General features: G+C 35.9%; 1 protein-coding gene across 1 annotated transcript in view; it reads right to left on the minus strand.

The window, feature by feature from the left end:
• Window positions 1–21,788, minus strand: part of ADAMTS19 (ADAM metallopeptidase with thrombospondin type 1 motif 19) — a 218,438-nt gene that overhangs the window by 191,273 nt on the left and 5,377 nt on the right. Inside the window, exons 2-4 of the mRNA XM_024761933.1 lie at window positions 20,013–20,185; window positions 18,326–18,409; window positions 17,494–17,651 (exon numbers count right to left, since the gene is read on the minus strand). Of these exons, the coding sequence (XP_024617701.1) occupies window positions 17,494–17,651; window positions 18,326–18,409; window positions 20,013–20,185 (415 nt within the window). The remainder of the gene's footprint in view (window positions 1–17,493; window positions 17,652–18,325; window positions 18,410–20,012; window positions 20,186–21,788) is intronic.

The raw sequence follows: 21,788 nt of genomic DNA on the forward strand, positions 1-21,788 counted from the left end.
CTCAGTGACTCTAGTGGCCGTTGAGGGAACTGTAGACCTCGGGAGTCTTTATGCAGCCCTATGTGAAATGGCCAATGTTATCAATAGGGATGGCCAGATGATATAGCTCTGAGCTACCTACATCCATCAGATTAACCAGAAAAGTCAGACCTCTGTACTAAAAAAAAGGTTTTTTTTTTTTTTTTTGTCTATTTTCAATCACAGATTTTATTCCTACTGCTTTCCAAAAAACAAAAAAAAAAAAACCAGAAGCAAGCTATTAAGCCCTATTTTAAGTCCTATTTATCAGGGGGCAAAAAACTGAAGCTAACATTTGTGCTAAAGGGTTTAGGAAGTGTACAAAAATCTTTTTTTCCATGAAACATGAAGTGGCTTAGCAAAACTATAGCAAATTTTGCCTCCCAAAAGGTTTTTTCATTAGGTTTTGAGCAGAAATCCTTTCTAGACAGTGAAGCTTTAGTTTTCTATCCATAAATAAGTGATACATTAGAAATAACAATGCTTTAATTTGTCTTATCTTTGAAAATCATACAGAGTACATATTTACGCATACAAAGGACATATTTAGTCCTTCGGTAGTAGTTCAAGTTTTGAAAATCTGAGGACGAATAATTATTTTATAAACTGACTTGATCCAGCAAACTGAAATTACAAGACACAGGTTATTATGTGTTTTGCTGGAGAATATTATCTAGAATATTCTCACAAATCCTAGGTATGACTACCTTCAGTTCATTCTTTTAATATGCTACCCTAGCCTATGGGCAAACATGCAGTTCAACTGCATTTTATGAGTATTTGACAATAATGAAGAAGATTATCTTTCTAAACACAAGATCAAGTACCCTGTAATTATCCTAAATAAATACTAGTACCTATTTACAACCATATACAGATATAGATGTCTATATATTTTTCTCTAAACGTGAAAATTCAGAAACTTACATAAATACATAGTAGTCACATAAATTAGGATACTTCTATGCAGTAAAACAGTATGTCTGTTCCTCCCTCCAAATGATATAGACCAAATATGAGTTTGTTGGCTTTCTATTGCTGCTGTAACAAATTACATCAAATTTAGTGGCTTAAAACAACAGATATGGGCTTCCCTGGTGGCGCAGTGGTTGAGAGTCCGCCTGCCGATGCAGGGACACGGGTTTGTGCCCCGGTCCAGGAGGATCCCACATGCCGCAGAGCGGCTGGGCCCGTGGGCCATGGCCGCTGAGCCTGTGCATCCGGAGCCTGTGCTCCGCAGCGGGAGAGGCCACAGCAGTGAGAGGCCCACGTGCCACAAAAACAAAAAATAAAAAACAACAGACATGTATTATCTGGTAGTTCTAGAGTTCTGAAGCCACATATAGGTCTTATTGGGCTAAAATCAAGGTGTCATCAAGGCTGCATTCCTTCTAGAGGCTCTAAGGTAAAATCTGTTTGCTTGCATTTTCTTGTGATTACATGGGCCCATGCAGATGATTCAGGATACTCTCATCTCAACATCCTTTTATCACATCTGCAAAGCCCCTTTTACCATGTAAGAGAACATACTCACAGGTTCTGGGGATTAAGAGGGGACCTCTTTGGGGTATATTAGTCTCCCTTCCACAACAAATGACATGAAGATTTGCAAGACATAATGTAAAGTTAAAGAAAACAAACAAACAGCCAAACAGAGAAAACTGGGACTTCCCTGGTGGCGCAGTGGTTAAGAATCTGCCTGACAATGCAGGGGACAAGGGTTCGAGCCCTGGTCCAGGAAGATCCCACATGCCACGGAGGAACTAAGCCCATGCACCACAACTACTGAGCTCATGTGCCACAACTACTGAAGCCCGCGTGCCTAGAGCCCGTGCTCTGCAACAAGAGAAGCCACCGCAATGAGAAGCCTGCCCACCAAAACAAAGAGTAGCCCCTGCTCGCTGCAACCAGGGAAAGTGCATGTGCAGCAACAAAGACCCAACGCAGCCAAAAATAAATAATTAATTTTAAAAATATAGAGAAAACTGTGTATAGCATGAAACAAAGTTCATGCTATACACACACCAACTAAACATTGGTTACCTTTAGACAATTTCTACCACAGATGTTCATGCATTATTTTGGTGGTGGGGGAGAGAATTATTCTACAATATTTCCTAAAGAAGTACTTAAGGACAAGGGAATGTTTGGAATAGAATTTTAAGGGAAAATATGTATTATAAAATAGTATATAAAATGAGGACTTCAACTCCATGTTAGTGTTCTGCTCTGTACATGGAGGAGTGAACATGCAGGTGTTAATTGTATTATTATTATTTTTTAATATATGAAATACATCATACAACGTTGTTTTAAAAAGAAAATACTTGTGTTACACTGCTAGGGCAGGCTAGCAACAAGGAAGGTAATGATGAAGAGGAGTTAGGCTTTTAAAGCTTTGAAACATAAAAAAATATATATAATGGATGCAGGGGATTCTTTATTTTCAGAGTTCTGAAGAGAAAAAATGGCATTGGAAGTAAGGAATGAAATTAATGTCATGGTATTGGTAGGGCGAGACAAAACTTGCATGTAGAATATGCTCCAAATATTATAAATATATGTTTTTGGCTAAAGAAATATGTAAAAATAAAACTGGAGAAATATACTTAAACGTGTTAGCTATAATTATTCCTACATAGTGGGATTATAGGCTCATGTTTTATCTTTATTCTTGGACTTCTAAAATTTCTATAATGTGTTGCATTTTTAATAAGAAGAGAAAAATATGAATCAGTAATCAAATTATGATTATCATCCACTTTAGTCTCATAAGCAGTATTTCTAAAACCAACTACTGTGAGGATAAGGAAGGAAGACTTTATCAGCAGAGAAATATATAAAAACCCTTTGTGGTTAATGCATTCTGAGAATCTAACTTCTCTATATTGGAGTGGTGGGCAATACAAGTTAGAAGTTTGAAATAAGCCTATACAATAGCTTATGTGATGACAAATAATACTAGAAATTGTATACAGCACTAAAAATTCTTCTTTCAGAAATATTTAGTACTATAATAAAATAAAGTATATTTAAGAAGACTGTCATATAAAATTATTATAAAATATGACATGACATTCAGGTTAAAAATTAAAAATGAGGTCTACATGTTCACTGAAAATCCTAATCACTCATTAACAGCATTATTTGCTGCTCTATTATTTTTTCAAAAGCAATTCATAAAAATTTTTTTGGTAAAGTAAACTTTAATATTTGTTAAACTTATTCAAATAAAACACACTTAAAGCCATAAACAAGATAAAATTTAGTATAAGCTGATTTCTTAGAGGACCCCCCCACAATAAAATGATTTTAAATAGTCTCTTTCCAAAGCTACCCTGTCATTCTGAAATGCCATTAAGAGAAACTCTACCATAAAAAAGATGCATGTTTTTAAAATATATTGTAACAATTTTAACAATATAATTTAGCAGAGAGCTGAAAAAATATGCACTAAAAGGATTAAATTTTAATTATTTGTTAAATAACTTTAAATAGATTTAGACCTGTATTTTGCTTATAATCCTTTAGAAAAGACTAACATCTTTATATATATTTAAGTGCTATTAATTTGTTTTTTCCTTCTAAAATTATTTAGTCAAGGATTATCTTATACATAATTAGACATGAAAATGATGGTGCCAGATTTTTGTCAGTCTAAACTTAGGTATAGTTTAAGTCATTGAACAATTTTTAGTGTTCTGTACATAAAGAAAGCTCAAAAATTCACAGGAAAAAAGACAGTTAGGCAGTACAGAAAATGTGCTGAAAGCTATACAGGAGCAAATGCCACTCTTATTCTTTATACTTAAAGTTATTTCCTGTGGCTCTTTTCTCTTCTCATAAACATACTATATATAAACTCTCTGTAGAGAAACTGATAATATGGAGGATTCTTCCAACTAATCAAAGTATCAGATTACATTCTTAAAAAAATTCTTGGGGGTTACCATTCACTGGAATTGGCTGTGAACACCAATAGTGAGTCCAATAATTTCTCAATGTTGTTCTTTAGTCCATAAATGGGCATAAGACTAAAAGAAATTACTTGCAGAAATACAAGCTAGAGTCAGAAAGTCTTCATGTGTAGTTCAGAAGAACAGAAACATATTTGCTTATGCCCGCTTCCTGTACGTCCCATTCCCTATTCTTTAATATTAGAAACAAAAGTGGCAAAAACGTAACTATTTTAATTGAGTATTTACTATGGGTCAGGCATTGTAGTAGGTTATTTAGGTATATCATCTCTATTGAATCAGATATCCTGTGAAATGGTATTATCATACCCATTTTACAGATGAAAAATTAACGATCAATGAAGCTAAACAATTTGCTAAGTCACACAGTTCATAACTAGGCTAGCTGGGATTAAATGTATGTTTGTCCCCATTGTCCAACATACTTTTTATTATATCAGAATGTTTGATCCTTACATGCTTTGCTAATTTCCATTCATGCTTCAAACTTCCTTTTTATTTGAAATACTTTATAACAGTTTTCTGCATTTAATTTTGCTGTTCCTTTTTCTAGGTCTTAATAACTATGACCCACTTAATTTTCTCACCATTTTTCTACCCATCAACCTGCTTAACTCTGAGGAAATGAAATGAGATGATATCTATATTAACCTGAAATAAAAGGTAATTATCTTCTGGCTTATATTTCTTTTTTTAACATTCATATATTTGACCATTTGAAAAAGTTAAATACCATTCCATTTTCATTATGTAACAAATATCAGACCTTATACAATAACAGAGTTTGGGATGCAAGTTAGTCCAATATAAATTATTTAGAGACCCCAAAAGGCCTGGTTCAGGTTGTTCTCCAGGGCCACCATGACTTCCACAGCATCCAGAGCTTTACCCCACTCATCTTGGGGTATGTCCTAGTGGAGGGAACAGCCTCCACACTGGTTTTGCATCTTCAAGAGATGCCAGGCACCCTCAAGCTTCTCTTTGGCTAACTTTCAGAAGAGGTGACCAAAGCCCTCTGGAGTCCCACTGTCACGTTGAAATAGAAGCCCAAAAAGAGTTTCTATTGATGAGGAGTGGGCTCCGAAGCTGAATGCTAGTGGCCTGACAACAAATGCAAAGTGTTTTGAGTGGGGTTAGAGATAAGATGGTAGAGGAGAAGGCCTTGAACTCACCTCCTCTCACGAAAAAACCAAAATCACAACTAACTGCTAAACAACCATCGACAAAAGGACTGGAACCTAGCAAAAGAGATATTCTACACCCAAAGACAAAGAAGAAGCCACAACAAGATGGTAGGAAGGGTGCTTTCATGATACAATCAATTCCCATACCCTGCAGGTGGGTGACCCACAAAGTGGAAAATAGTTATACAGCAGAGGTTGTCCCACACAAATGAGAGTTCCTAGCCCCACGTCCAGCTCCCCAGTCTAGGGGTTTGGCATTGGGAGGAGCCCCCAGAGCATTTGGCTTCGAAGGCTAGCTGGGCTTGAACACAGGAACTCCACAGGACTGGGAAAAACAGAAACTCCATTTTGGAGGGCACACACAAGGTCTCGTGTACACTGGGACTCAGGGGAAAAAGCAGAGACTTCATAGAAGCCTGGGTCAGACCTACCTGCTGGTCTTGGAGGGTCTCCTGGGGAAACAGAGGGTTCTGTGGCTCACTGTGGGGACACAGACACTGGCGGCGGAGGTACCAGGGAGTACTTATTAGCATGAGGTCTCCTGGAAGCTGCCAGTTTGCCACGAAGATGTGGCTCTCCACACAACAACCTGTAGGCTCCAATGCTGAGACACCTCAGGCCAAACAACCAACAGGGTGGAAACACAGCCCCACTCTCAGTAGATAAGCTGTTTAAGTCTTCCTGAGCCCACACTGCCACTAAACACATCCCTTAACATGGCCCTACCCACCAGAGGGACAAAACCCAGCTCCACCCACCAGTGCAAAGGCACCAGTCACTCCCACCAGGAAGCCTGTACAAGCCCCTCAGACCAGCCTCACCCACCAGGGGGCAGACACCAGAAGCAAGAGGAACTACAATTATGAAGCCTGCAGAATGGAAATTGCAAAAACAGAAAGTTAGACAAAATGAGATGGCTGAGGAATATGTTCCACATGAAGAAACAAGATAAAACCCCAGAAGAACAACTAAGTTAAGTGAAGATAGGCAATCTAACCAAAAAAGAATTCAGAGTGATGATAGTAAAGGTGACCCAAGATCTCGGGAAAAGAATGGAGACACAGACTGAGAAGATACGAGAAATGTGTAATGAAGAGCTAGAGATATAAAGAACATACAATAACAGAAAGTACTGGAAAGGTAAAACCTACAACCACAGATACTCTACCCAGCAAAGCTCTTCCTCAGATTCAACAGAGAAATCAAAAGCTTTACAGAGAAGCAAAAGCTAAGAGAATCAGCACCACCAAACCAGCTTTCAAACAAAAGCTAAAAGAAATTCTCTAGGCAGAGAACAAGAGGCCACAGCTAGAACAAGAAAATTATGAATGGGAAAGCTGACCAGTAAAGGTAAACATACAGTAAAGGTAGGAAACCATCTGCACACAAATATGATATCAAAACCAGCAATAGTGAGGAGAGTATAAATGCAGAATATTGGAAATGCATTGGAAATTAAGAGGTGAGCAACATAAAACAATCTTGTACATATATAGGCTACTATATCAAAAGCTCATGGTAACCACAAACCAAAACTCTACAATAGATATACACAGAAAAAAGAAAAAGGAATCCAAACACAACACTAAAGATAGTCATCAAATCACAAGAGACGAGAACTAAAGAGGAAGGGAAGAAAAAAGACCTACAAAAATCCAAAACAATTAACAAAATGGCAATAAGAACATAAACGTTGGTAATTACATTAAATGTAAATAGATTAAGTGCTCCAACCAAAAGACATAGACTGGCCGAATGGATACAAAAATAAGACCCATATTCATGCTGTCTACGAGAAACCCACTACAAATATAGCAACAAAAACACACTGAAAGTGAGGAGATGGAAAAAGGTATTCCATGCAAATGGAAATCAAAGCTGGAGTAGCAATACTCATGTCAGACATAAGGGACATTAAAATAAAGACTATTACAAGAGACAAAGAAGGACACTACATAATAATCAAGGGATCAATCCAAGAAGATATAACAATTGTAAATATATACGCACCCAACATAGGAGTACCTCAATATATAAGGCAAATGCTAACAGCCATAAAAGGAGAAATCAATAGTAACACAATAATAGTGGGGGACTTTTAATACCCCACTTTCATCAACGGGCAGATCATCCAGACAGAAAATCAACAAGGAAACATAGGCCTTTAATGACACATTAGACCAGATGGACTAGATTGATATTGATAGAGCATTCTATCTGAAAGTAGCAGAACACACAATCTTTTCAAGTGCACATGGAACATTCTCCAGGATAGATCATACTCTGGGCCATAAAGCAAGCTTGATAAATTTAAGAAAATTAAAATCACATCAAGCATCTTTTCCAACCACAATGCTAGGAGACTGGAAATCAACTACAAGAAAAAAAACTGTAAAAAACACAAACACAGGGAGGCTAAACAATATGTTACTAAACAACCAATGGCTCACTGAGGAAATCAAAAAATACCTAGAGACAAATGAAAAAGAAAACACAATGAAACAAAACCTATGGGATGCAGCAAAAGCAGTTCTAAGAGGGAAGTTTATAGTGATACAAGCTTACCTCAGGAAACAAGAAAAATCTCAAACAGCCTAAACTTACAGATAAAGCAACTAGAGCAAGAAGAACAAATAAACCCAAAGTTAGTAGAAGGAAAGAAATCATAAAGATCAGAACAGAAACAAATGAAATAGAGATGAACAAAACAATAGACAAGATCAATGAAACTAAAAGCTGGCTCATTGAAAAGATAAACAAAATTGATAAACTTTCAGTCAGACTCATCAAATAAAAAGGAAAAGGGTTCAAATCAATAAAATTAGAAATGAAAAAGGAGAAGTTACAATGGACACCACAAAAATACGAAGGATCATAAGAGACTACTACAAGAAACTATATGCCAATAAACTGGACAACCTAGAAAAAAAGGACAAATTCTTAGAAATGTACAATCTCCCAAGACTGAACCAGGAAGAAACAGAAAATATGAACATACCAACCACAAGTAATGAAATTGAAACTGTGATGAAAAACTCACAACAAACAAAAGTCCAGGACTTTTGCTGGCTTCACATGTGAATTCTGTCAAACATTTAGAGAAGAGTTAACACCTATCCTTCTGAGACTATTCCAACTATTGCAGAGGAAAACACTCCCAAACTCATTCTATGAGGTCACCATCACCCTGATAACAAAACCAGACAAAGATACCACAAAAAAAGAAAATTACAGACCAATACCACTGATGAACACAGATGCAAAAATCCTCAAGAAAATACTAGCAAACCAAATCCAACAATACATAAAAAGGATCATACACCAAGATCAAATGGGATTTACCCTAGGGATGCAAGGATTTTTCAATCTCTGCAAATCAACCAGTATGATACACCACATTAACAAATTGAAGAATAAAAACCATATGATCATCTCTATAGATGCAGAAAAAGCTTCTGACAAAAATCAACACCCATTTATGGTAAAAACTCTCCAGAAAGTGGGCATAGAAGGAACCCACCTCAACATAATAAAGCCCATCTATGATAAACCCACAGCTAACATCATACTCAATGGTGAAAAGCTGAAAGCATTTCCTCTAAGATCAGGAACAAGACAAAGATGTCCAGTCTTGTCACTTTTATTTAACATAGTTTTGGAAGTCCAAGCCACAGCAATCAGAGAAGAAAAAGAAATAAAAGGAATACAAATTGGAAAAGAAGAAGTAAAACTGTCACTGTTTGTAGATGACATGATACTATACATGGAAAGTCCTAAAGCTGCTACCAGAAAACTAGTAGAGTTCATCAATGAATTTGGTAAAGTTGCAGGATAAAAAATTAATACACAGAAATCTGTTGCATTTCTTTACACTAACAACAAAATATCAGAAGGAGAATTTTTTTTAAATCCCATTTACCATTACATCAAAAAGAATAAAATACCTAGGAATAAAACTACCCAAGGAGACAAAAGGCCTGTACTCCAAAAACTATATGACACTGATGAAAGAAATCGAACATGACACAAACAGAATGAAAGATATACCATGTTCTTGGATTGGAAGAACCAATATTGTAAAAATGACTATACCACCCAAGGCAATCTACAGATTCAATGCAACACTTATCAAGTAACCAATGGTATTTTTTGCAGATCTAGAACAAAAAATCTTAAAATTTCTATGAAAACACAGAAGACCCCAAATAGCTAAAGCAATCTTGAGGAAAAAAAACTACCGGAGCTGGAAGAATCAGGCTCCCTGACTTCAGGCTATACTGCAAAGCTACAGTCATCAAAACCGTATGGTACTGGCACAAAGACAGACTTATAGATCAGTGGAAAAGGATAGAAAGTCCAGAAATTATCTCATGCACCTATGTTCAATTAATCTATGACAAAGGAGGGAAGAATATATTGATACAATGGAGAAAAGACAGTCTCTTCAATAAGCGGTGCTGGGAAAACTGGAGAGCTACATGTAAAAGAATGAAATTAGAACACTCTCTAATGCTACATACAAAAATAAACTCAAAATGGATGAAAGTCCTAAACGTAAGACTGGATTTTATAAAAGTCATAGAAAAAAACATAGGCAGAACACTCTGACACAAATCACAGCAATATCTTTTTGGATCTGCCTACTAGAGTAATGAAAAAAATAAACAAATGGGACCTAATTAAACTTAAAAGCTTTTGCACAGCAAAGGAAATCATCAACAAAATGAAAAGAAAACCCACAGAATGGGAGAAAGTATTGAAAATATTTGCAAACGATGGGCCAACAAGGGATTAATCTCCAAAATATACAAACAGCTCATGCAGCTCAATAGCAAAAAAATAAAAACCCAGTCAATAAATGGGCAGAAGACCTAAATAGCCATTTCTCAAAAGAAGATATACAGATGGCCAAAAGGCACATGAAAAGATGCTCAACATCACTAATTATTAGAGAAATACAAATCAAAACTACAATGAGATATCACCTCACAGTGGTCGGAACGGCCAGCATCAAAAAGTTTATAAACAGGGGCTTCCCTGGTGGCGCAGTGGTTGAGAGTCCACCTGCCGATGCAGGGGACACGGGTTCATGCCCCGGTCCAGGAAGATCCCACATGCCATGAGTGCTGTTGGTGGAAATGTAAATTGGTATAGTCACTATGGAAAACAGTATGGAGGTTGCTTAAAAAAACAAAAATAGAGCTACCATATGATCCAGCAATCCCACTCCTGGACATATATCTGGAGAAAACAGTAACTCGAAAAGATACATGCACCCCATTGTTCACAGCAGCACTATTTACAATAACCAAGACATGGAAGCAACCTAAATATCCATTGACAGAGTAATTGATAAAGAAGAAGTGGTGCATATATACAATGGAATATTACTCAGCCATAAAAGGAATGAAATAATGTCATTTGTAGCAACATGGATGGACCTAGAGATTATCATAATACTAAGTGAAGTAAGTCAGACAGAGAAAGACAAATACCATATGATATCACTTACATGTGGAATCTAAAAAAATGATACAAATGAACTTATTTACAAAACAGAAACAGACTCACAGACTTAGAAAACAAACTTATGGTTACCAAAGAGGAAATGTGGGGTGGGGGTAAATTAGGAGGTTGGGATTAACATATATACACTACTATATATAAAACTGATAATCAACAAGGACCTACTGTATAGCATAGGGAACTCTACTCAGTAATAACCTATATGGGAAAAGAATCTGAAAAAGAATAGATATATGTCTATGTATAACTGAATCACTTTGCTGTACACCTGAAACTAACACAACATTGTAAATCAACTATACTCCAATATAAAATAAAAATTAAATTTAAAATAAATAATTTAGTAAAAATCCAATAGTGTTGGTATACAAGGTAGACTTACATTCTTTCAAATATATAAAACATTGAAAGTGTCAGTATTTTATTGAACTCTTCAGTGAACTTACAGTAAAAATCCCAAGGCAAGGCAGGCTCATTCTACAGAAATGGAAAGTGTAAATTATAAAATAAATTTTCACTGAATATAAAGAGCTAAGAGAAGAAAAAGGAACTCATACTTGTTTTACAATTCCTAGATGTCAGGAATTTTACATATTATTTTCTCATTTAAATTTAAACCTTAATTTGTTCATAAAACTAATACTAGTAATATTTAATATATTAAACTAACCCCATCAAATGTTCTCAATCACTAGAGAATACTTTCAGCCACAGCAGATGATTCTTAACTGTGTCTCAGATAATATGGAATGCAATAATAACCATGGGCTGACCAACTAACAATTAAAAACATTTATTATATAATAATATAACAAAAGATATTTTTGATAGTATGTTGTCCACATTAATAAAAGCTTGAACAGTATATTGTACAACTATTTATGTTTGGAAAAAATTATTGAATGTTCAGTATATGTTAGATGTTATACAAGTTCTTATATTCTTCACTCTGTACTAGTATCTTCAAAATAATGTTACTCATAGAGGTCAAATAGTCAACTCAAGATTACCAGCTACTGTTTGGATAAAAACAGGTCATATATAGTTGATCACCCTTCTTATTGAGTTTTAAAGTTTTAAATATTCATCTATTTTATATATATATGTAAATAAGCATATACATTATGCATACAAATTCTTCAATAGATATATGTATTGCATCTATTTTTTCCAATTCTGGAGCTTGTCTTTTCATTTACATAACAATGTTTTTGGACATTACGTGGTTTTAATTTTCAAGAAGCCCAAACGATTATTTTTAATAATTTTTGTTTAAGGATTTTTTGTATCCAATCTAAAAAATCACTGCCCTTCCCACAGTCATGAAGATTTCATTTTTAATAAAAGTGTTATAGTTGTAGTGTTCTATGATCCATTATGAATTAACATCACTCAAGCAGGGTTGGGTGTTTTGTTTGTTTGTTTGTTTTTTGCCACAACCCTTGGCTCGTGGGATCTTAGTTCCTTGAACAGGGATGGCAGTGAAAGTGCAGTCGTAACCACTGGACTGCCAGGGAATTTCCCAAGATTCATTGTTTTCAAATGGTTATCCAGGTGTTCTAGAATTATTTGATGAATAGACTATCTTTTCATCTTGAATTATGCTGGTGGTATTACTGAAAGTCAACTGACCATATATATGTGAGTATATTTACAGACTCTATTCTATTTTACTGATTTCTATAGCTAACTTTCTGTCAAAGCCATCATGTTTTGATTACCAAATCTTTATAGTAAGTTTTGAAATCAGATAGTGTAAGTCCACCCAATTTGTTCCTCTTTTAAAAAATTGTTTTGACTCTTCTAGGTCCTTTCCTGTCCCAAATAAATATTGGAATCAGACTGTAATTTCTACACACACCAAAAAAAAAGCCTGCAGAGATCTTCATTGGGATTATAGTGACTCTATAAGTCAATTTGGGGAAAATGGACATCTTGACAACACAGTAAGTCCCCTACATACAAACCTTCTAATTGAGAACTTTCAAAGATGTGAACCTGTGTTCGCATGTCCAATCACATAAGTTACTTCACATGTCTGGCATATGCTGTCATGTGTGTGCATCCTCTACAACTGGCTGTGCTTTTGTACAGTAGTACAGTACCTTTATTTCAAGCCCAAGATGTCCAGAAGCAAGCATAAAAGCAGCGGTGATGTAGCTGGTACTACTAAGAAGCACCAAGCGATACCGATGGAAATAAAAGTGAAAATAATTGAGTGAGTGGAGCAAAGCAAAAAGATGGTAGACTTCACTCACTCTTATAACAGGAATCTTTCAACCACTGGCACAATTCTAAAGAACAAGGACAAGATCATGGAACATGTGAAGTCCGCTGTGCCAATGATGTCATCAATAATATCGAAAAGTGTGGAAAAGTGATGGAGGAGATGGAGAAACTTCTCAGTGTGTGGAGGCTGGACGAGCATCAGCATGGAGTCCCGCTCAGCTTAATGCTGATTCAAGAGAAAGCTAAAAGCCTTTATGAAGACTTGAAGAAGAAACACGGTGAAGAATCAGAGGGCGCATCTTTTAATGTCAGCCATGGCTGGTTTTCATCGGTTCAAGGCTAGAGCCAACCTTCACAACGTAAAAGTAAGTGGTGAGGCAGCGAGTGCAGATACTCAGGAATTTCCTGAAATGCTTTGAGAAATTATTGATGAAGACACATATTGAATTGAGCAGGTTTTTAATGTGGGTGAGACAGGACTGTACTGGAAAAGGATGCCAGACCAAAGTTACAGCAGTAAGGAGGAAAAGTTGATGCCAGGCTATAAAGCAGCAAAGGATAGGCTAACTGTTGTTTGGTGGCAATGCTTCTGGCTATATGAAGTTGAAGCCTCTCTTAGTTTATCATTCAGAGAACCCAAGAGCCCTTAAAAACATTGCCAAGTGCTCTCTTCCTGTTGTGTGGAAGAGTAACTCCAAAGCTGGGTTACACAGGCCATTTTCCAGGACTGGTTTTTCCACCACTTTATTCCGGAGGTAGAGAAATACTGCTTGGAGAAGGACGTCCCGTTCAACCTTCTCTTGCTGCTCAACAATGCTCCAGGCCACCACCCATTCGTGGATAACTTTTATCCCAACGTCAAAGTAGTGCATTTGCCACTGAATACTATGTCGCTTATCCAACTTATGGACCAGGGAGTTATAGCAACTTTCAAGAAATATTATTTATGTCACACTTTTCATCAGGCAGTAAAGGCGACTGATGAATCAGGAACAACCTTGCGACAATTTTGGAAGGACTACTGCATAACATCTACAAGGCCATAAAAAACATTGACTTTGCTTGGTGTGAGGTTACAGCCATCACCATGAATGGGGTTTGGAAGAACCTTTGCCTGAAGTTTGTTCACGATTTTCGTGGATTTGAGAAGATGGATGAGGAGTCTAAAGAGGTCTTCAGAAACTTAGTGACCCTCAGGGAGAAGATGGAGCTAGATCTGCAAGAGGACGACTTCATTGAACTCCATGCTGTGCAACAAGAGGAGCTTCCTAAAGAAGACCTGGTGGAATTGGAGGCCTGGAGAAAGGACAAAGGACAAAAGAGAAAGGACAAAGAGAGACAAGAGGAAGAAGAAGTAACTAAAGAACCAAAGAGATTCACGATGCAGGAAATGGCAAGGGGATTTTCTTTATTTGAGGAGGCACTCTTAGTTTTTGAGGCACAGGACCTGAACGTAGAACAGTGCGCGAAGGTTGCAGCAGCCGTTCAGAATGCAACCCAGTGCTACCATATCATCTATGATGAGAAAAAAAGAGCTACTACCCAGACATCAGTGGATTGGTTTTTCTAGAGGGTAGATAGAATTGAATCCAGTGAGGAACCAGAACCTTTGCCATCAGTGTCAGGTGTGAGTGAAATTGCAGCTTGCCCTCCGTCTCCTATTGCTGACGATCCTTCAGCTCTACCATCTCCCACCTCCTCTCCCTCCTCCAGTCAGTAACTCTTCTTGCCTGTTCACTCGATGTCAGCCCCTGGATGCCAGCTGTTGTACTGTACCACTGTATTTTTCAAGGTACTACACTGCAAGATTAAAAATGTTTTCTTTTTTTGTGTGTTTGTTTTTTAAGTATTATTTATGTGAAAAGTATAATAAACCTATTACAGTACAGTTCTATATGGCCGATTGTGTTAGTTGGGTACCTAGGCTAACTGTCAGACTCAACGAACAAATTGAACTTACAAATGCACTCCTGGAACGGAACTTGTTCGTATCTAGGGGACTTACTGTATTTAGTCTTCCATTGAATAAACCTTTATTTAGATCTTTAATTTCTCTAAGTATAGCTGTGTAGATATCATTTTATTTTGTTAAATTATTAATATTTCATGGTTTTGGAAGTTACTGTAAAATTTTCCCAAGTGTTTATTTCTACCATATATAAATACAATTTTTCTTCTAAATTGACTTTATATTCTTGTGGCCTTGTAAAATTCAGTTATAAATTCTAGCATTTTTTTCTCCTAGATTGCTTTAAATTTTCTTTGTACCAAGTCATGCCATCTGTGAAGAGACACTTTTAATTTTTTCTTCCCAGTATTTATACCCCCCTATGCCAGCTTAATATACTGACTACGGTTATGATTGTCAGCACAATACTGAACAGAAGTGGTAAGTGTGGACATCCTTGCCTTGCTCCCAGTCTTAAAAAATTTTGATTTTCACCATTAATTGTAATGTTAGCTATAGACTTTTTGTGTGTGTATGTGTATGTAGATGCACTTTCATACATTAAGAAAATACCCTTAAGAATTCATTAAGAATTTTTGTTGATAGGGTTTTTCCCCCCAGTACTTTAGAGATATCACTTTACTGTCTTCTGGGCTTTGTTTTCTAACAGGAAGTCAGTTATCCATCTTAAGATTGTTTTCTCTGTAACGTATCCCTTCACTCTAGCCAATTCACTTTTTTTTCTATATCTTTGGTTTTGACCAATTTTTCTATGATATGCCTAGGTTTCTAAGTTGTTGTTTTTCATGAAATTTGTGAAAAATTTTTGCCATTACATCTTCAAATACTTTTCTTACCCATTCTCACTCTCTTTTGAGATTCCAATGATAGAGGTCTAGTATTTACATTACTTGGTAAATCCAACTTCTAAGCTACCTTGGAGTCAGTTTCTACTGACTACTTTTCTTTGACCATGGGTCACATTTTCATGTTTTTTTGCTTGGCTAATTTTCATTATGTTCCAGACATTGTATATGATATATTATAGAGATTCAAGGTTCTCTTATCTTCCTCTGAAGAGTGCTGTCTCTTGTTTTACTTATTCCTCACTCTGAATGTAGGTAGGTTTGAGTTTATTCCTTGGTAGGGAGGATCTACCGAAAGCTCAAGATGATTCCCAAACTTTTGTAAACTGGTGGGATTCAACCTCCAAACTCCATCTCCTCTGAATACCTTACTGGGACTTGGTTTTAGGATTTGTTAGGACAGTTCAAGAGAGGGCATTTCTCTGGATCATGGTGCCTACTGTGTAGGCACAGCATTTCTGTTTCCTCAGATAAATGCCAGGAGTGATGACAAGGTATTAACAAGGCTGCTCCACTCTTGTGGTCCAAATCTGCTCAACTTCTAGTACCTTTTTAACATCCAAACTCCATAGCACCCTGATAAATTTTGGGTAGTTTCTATCTCTGTGTATTTAGACCAGCCTTGCAAAGTCCTCATAGATGATCTGCACAAGGACTTCTTGGCACCTCTGCCGACAAAGGATCCTCTTCTCTGGTGCTTTCAGCAGGACCACTGTGCTCTACCTAGATTCCAGCTTGCTGTACCAGTCAAAAAATTGTCCCCAGGCAAAAAATTGGCTTGGCTGTGGGGCTTACTTAGGAAATTTTCCTTCTTTCAGAGACTGCACTGCTCATTCTCCAGTAACTGCAAGTAGTTGCTTCATAAATGTTTTCTAGTTTTATGGTTGTTTATTGCAGAGGTCCAGTATCAGGTACACCTACAAAGCTGGAAATGGAAGTCCAGTTGTGTTCTTGCATAGAGATAATTTCATCTTTATGAATTATTTATAAGTAGAATAGTTTTTATACAATTCAGCAACAAGAAGCTATCACAAATTCAATAGACTCATTACAGAAAATCATGTTTAAATGTCACTGTGTATTCTGAGATGTGAAATGTCAACATTATTGATACTAAAATTAAATTGCTAGTTAACAGTAAACTACCATTCATTTTTACTAGCTCTAAGCAAGACAAACTTGTAAATAATTACTCATACAGAGTGCTCATAGAGAGTTAATTGTTGCTCATCATTTCACCTTCTTATATTTACACTCAGTGCTACAATACAAATGTTTGAGTAGTATGGACACTCACAATACAGCTGAAAACTAATTAGCTAGAGACTTAATTGAAACTTTTTTCTCAGATGGAACCAGAAAGTCTATCAATTGCTCAATTTAATATACGGGATACTTTATACGGTGATGACTGAAAAACATACCACGTAGGTTCATAAGTTCAGTTCCACCAAAATTCACCAGCGTTTTCACTTATCATCATCATTGGCTACATCTTCACATCAAAACTTGAGGTTAATTTTTTTTTTGAAATTAATTAACTAAATGTTTAGTCAATATACCATCCAATATGTGGCTGTTAAGAAATCAGTTATTATGAATTGAGGGAAATGACTAACAGCATTATGCCAAAAGTTTTCTGGAACAGAAAATCTGGAATAAAAGCATTCTATGAAGGGATTAATAGGATTAACAGCATGGCCATCAAATTAAGAATGTCATTTAATTGGCTTTGGAAAATTTACCTTGTTATAAGTATAGCTGCATCCACTGAAGTCATGTCCTCTCCCCAGCTTGTTGACATCTCTAAATGTATATCATTCTTTTTGCCAAATTCTTCATGTTGCCACTTACAAAAGCTCTCTAGCATTTTCTCTCCATGATGCCCAATATATAGATCTGCCTGCAAAAGAAGAGATTTCACTTCAAGGCAAATTATTCTCAGATATACAAAAAACTAAAAACTGAGGGGACTTCTTGAATTACTAAAGCAGACTGCTGACCATAACATTAATTAGAACCTGGAAGACATTCAGGATTAATTTTGCCTGAGCTAAAAATCTTAAAACTTTGTGAAGGTACAGTAATTACAAAATCTGTTTAATGTTATTCTGAAGAAGAAGAGAGGTGCAATGGAATATTAAGAATGCGGAACTTTTAAACTTAAATCACTCATTATTTTTACAATTTAAGAACAAAGGTTTTCCAAAGTACCAGATAAGCAGCATGCTAAAAAGATGCCACAGAATAGTCTCTGTTTAAATTGAATTACAGATAAGGCCCATGTTTAAATAAGAAAATAAAACTGTCATTAAAAATGATTTTTTAAAATTGCATTTTGCAAAGTTAAGGTTTGTTGTCAGGATCCTTGGAAACTAAGAACATTCCAATTTTGGAATATAACTGAGGTATTAACTAAGACTAACAGCCAGTTTTATGTATACTTTAAGTGACTCACTGGATACGTCTGGATTTCAAGTCAATAAAAAGTAAATCCCTAACATTCCCTTTACTTAAAAGTACCTGAACACAACTTCTCACCCACTTAATTGAACGAAAAACTCAAGACTTTCTTACTGGAGTTTCATGGAGCAGAATAAGCTTTATCACACGAAGATTGACCTGCACACCAAGACTCTTGTGTTGGAAAAGGTTAAAAACCTAAAAACAAATAAAAATAAAAATCCTAAAATAAAACTGAAAAACATCTTAATTTTTCCTAAAGCCCAGACATGGGAGAAATCTCAATTCAGTTGAGCAATTTTACATATTAAAAATTTTTTAATTATTTTAAAATTAGCTTAATAAGCAATAATTAATTCATTTTAGATACCAAGAAATTTAGACCTAGCATTCTGCTATACTCACTGCTGCCTTGATAATCTAGGCATTTCAATGGGGTGCAGAGGGAACGTTGGGCTTTTCACGATACTGAACAGAAAAATTTTAGTAACTAAACCCTAGAAATTTTCTTAAGACCACAAAATGCCATGGTCCTTTCTTCTGAGAAAATGTCCTGAAAATTCAGCCTGCTTTATGCTGCCTCCCAATTTATTCCTTAGAGTTTTTTTTCTCCCCAAGGCTAACTGCCAAATAGGAACAGGGTTTTTTCAAAGCTCTTCCCTTCAAGGCTGTCCATGAAGACAAGGCCATCATTGCTTAACGGTTTCAGGTCATCATTATAACTGATTTTCCCAAAACATGGTATGTGTAACAATGCTGGAAAGGAAGGCAAATTTTTTATGTGGTACCTTGATTTTTTTTTTTTGGTAAAATTGAGTATTTAATTTATAATAGAAAATTAAAATTGGCACACCAAACCAGAGATAGTACTATTTAAAAGAGACTGAGGTTGGTAGGCTATGCCTGTCTGCCCTTTACAGAATGCTGGTTGAGTGGTCAGCAGTTAGCTGAACACAGACAGAAATGACTGAAGTGTGGGAAAATATGTTCACTGAAAAAAAAACACGCCAGACGATAGCAAAAAACAGTAAAAATAGTAATTTTATATAACAAATTTATCCTTGAATTAGTGGTTCTCACCTTGCTTAATATGGCAACTAAATTTATAAATGGACATTTGCCTTTGGCTTTCATTTATGTTTATTCTCCCCTAAGAACCACTCTTCACGACAACCTTCTAATTCTGCCTTGAAGGAAGTTTACCCAACAGGGTATGCAATTAAGTCAAAGGATTCATGTGGTAGTAAGCATCCATAAGATCCTAGGTACAAGTTATATTTCTACAGTCCAGAAGCTATCAACCAAAGTTAGCTACATGTGATTCAGCTAATAACTATTAGCTATTAGGTCTTACTCATCAACTAGTTTTATATCTGACATACAATTTTACATACCTATATAAGCGCTCAGTGGATTACCAACCTCCATTTTTGTTCCACCTCATAATCTATAGTACTTTGGGTGGGGCCTTGCATATAAACAAATATAACATTTCTGCTATTTCAACAAATGGCCTTTTATATAAAAGAAAGAAGGGCACAAAAAGAGATAAAAGAATAATAGAAAAAAATTTTGCCACATCAAATTAACAATAAGAATTTTTTACTAGAGGACGTGAATTATTATTTTGATATCTCTTTTGAGATGGATCAATTTGGTACACCTAAAGTATTTTTTTACTGATGTCAATAAAAGAAAGGAAGAGTAATGAGTTAATTTTTAAAGAACTTCATTATACTCACACATTTCTTCCTTAGAGTTTTCTTGAAAAAATTCCAAGCGCACTTTAAAGTTTGCCTACCATATTTAAGATGGTTAGAATGAATCTCCTGGCTGCATCTGCTCCATGATAGGAAACCATTGCTGGGTCTGCAACCACTACAGTCTCTATGTTGTATTCTTGAGGTAATTTGTATGAATATCGTTTCCCTCTTCCACTTTCTGTTATTTTTTTAGATCTAGTTCTTCCTTTATCTGCAACACAGAAATGAATTTTTCAAATGTGCCTCTATCTTAGCAAAGTGAATTAAAAAACTTCCATTTCTTCAATAATTAAAAAGAAAGCTTATCGAATACCAACATGTGCTGATGATATAATGGTGAGCAAGACCAAATAAGTTCCCCGCATATAGGGAATCTAAATGAGCATTTGGCTTTGGAACATGACTTTGGAATCAGACAGACTGGACTTCTACCATTTATTAACTCTGCCACTTGAGAAACTAACATCACTCAGTCAGCCTTAGTTTCCTCATCGGTAAAATGAGTAACAATATCACCTGCTTTCTAGAGTTGTGGGTGGCTTATAATAAGATCACATTTGTAAAATTTTTCACACAGAGATTCATATAAATAAAATAATTCCATATATAAAAGACACCATGATTTTCATTTTGAAATCAGTGACAAAATAAAGGTCTACTTGCCAGAAGTGCCTGAAGTGACTGACCCATACATCCTAATGTCAGGCAGGTGCCCCTATTTACTCAAACTATACATGGGTTACACCGGAATTGGTTCTGCCTTCCATCAGGATCATATAGAAGTTATGACCTCAGGGTACCAGATTCCTCAAACAGGGCCAAATAAAAGCAGTAACCACAAAAAAACATATTTATAAATTTAACTACATAAAAATATAAAATTTCTGTTTATGAAAATATGCTACTATCAGAATGAAAAGCATGCAACCAAGTGGGAGAAGATATTTACAGTACTTTTCCATAATAAAGTAATAAAAAGCCACTCTAAATCAATGACAGATAACCCAATTGAAAAATTGGCCACAAATCTGAAAAGCCATTTCAGGAGATCCAAATGGCTAATTAGCATATAAGAAGGTGCTCAATCGCATTAGTCTTCAGAGAAATGCAAATTAACTGCAGTAAATTAAATAAATTAAAATCCCCAGAATGGCTAAGCTAGAGATGATGAGTACCTAGGAGTGGGCACAAGGGGGACATCTATGGTGCTGATATTTTCTGTATTCTGATCTGAGTCATACCTACATGGTTATGTTCATTTTGAGAAAATTCAGCAGTTGGACACATCATTTGTACAACTTCCTGTATGCATGTGGTACCTTAATAACGAATTTATGATTTTAACAGCTTTATTGAGGGGTAATTTACATGCCATAACATGGAGCCATTTAAATGTACAATTCAATTATCCTTGACAAGTTTTTACAATTGTGCAATGATCTCCACAATCCATTGTTATATTAGCTATCACCTGTTCCTCTCCTTGCCATTTACCAAAATTCTGCTGATGTCACTAAATAGCTGTCATCTTCTTTCCCAAACTTGTATTTGTTGGCCGACATCTTTTATATTTTTGTATTCTGATTTTAGTGGAGTCCCCAGAAGTAAACATATGTGTTTAGTGGAATCCCATGGATATAAAAATGTGTGTCCAGTTAGTCTCGTTTCCATGAACATGTCTCTGTTCTGAATTTGTATGTATGCTCATAGTTCCAGTCCATCATCTTGGTTTCCGATAAATTCCCTTTTTTGAGTCTTATTCCAGGTACTTTAACTCTGATGTCAATTCTATTCTATTCTATCCTATCCTATCC

Source organism: Neophocaena asiaeorientalis, unplaced genomic scaffold (assembly GCF_003031525.2).
Source record: "Neophocaena asiaeorientalis asiaeorientalis breed wild unplaced genomic scaffold, Neophocaena_asiaeorientalis_V1.1 scaffold385, whole genome shotgun sequence".
Classification (NCBI taxonomy): Eukaryota; Metazoa; Chordata; class Mammalia; order Artiodactyla; family Phocoenidae; genus Neophocaena; species Neophocaena asiaeorientalis.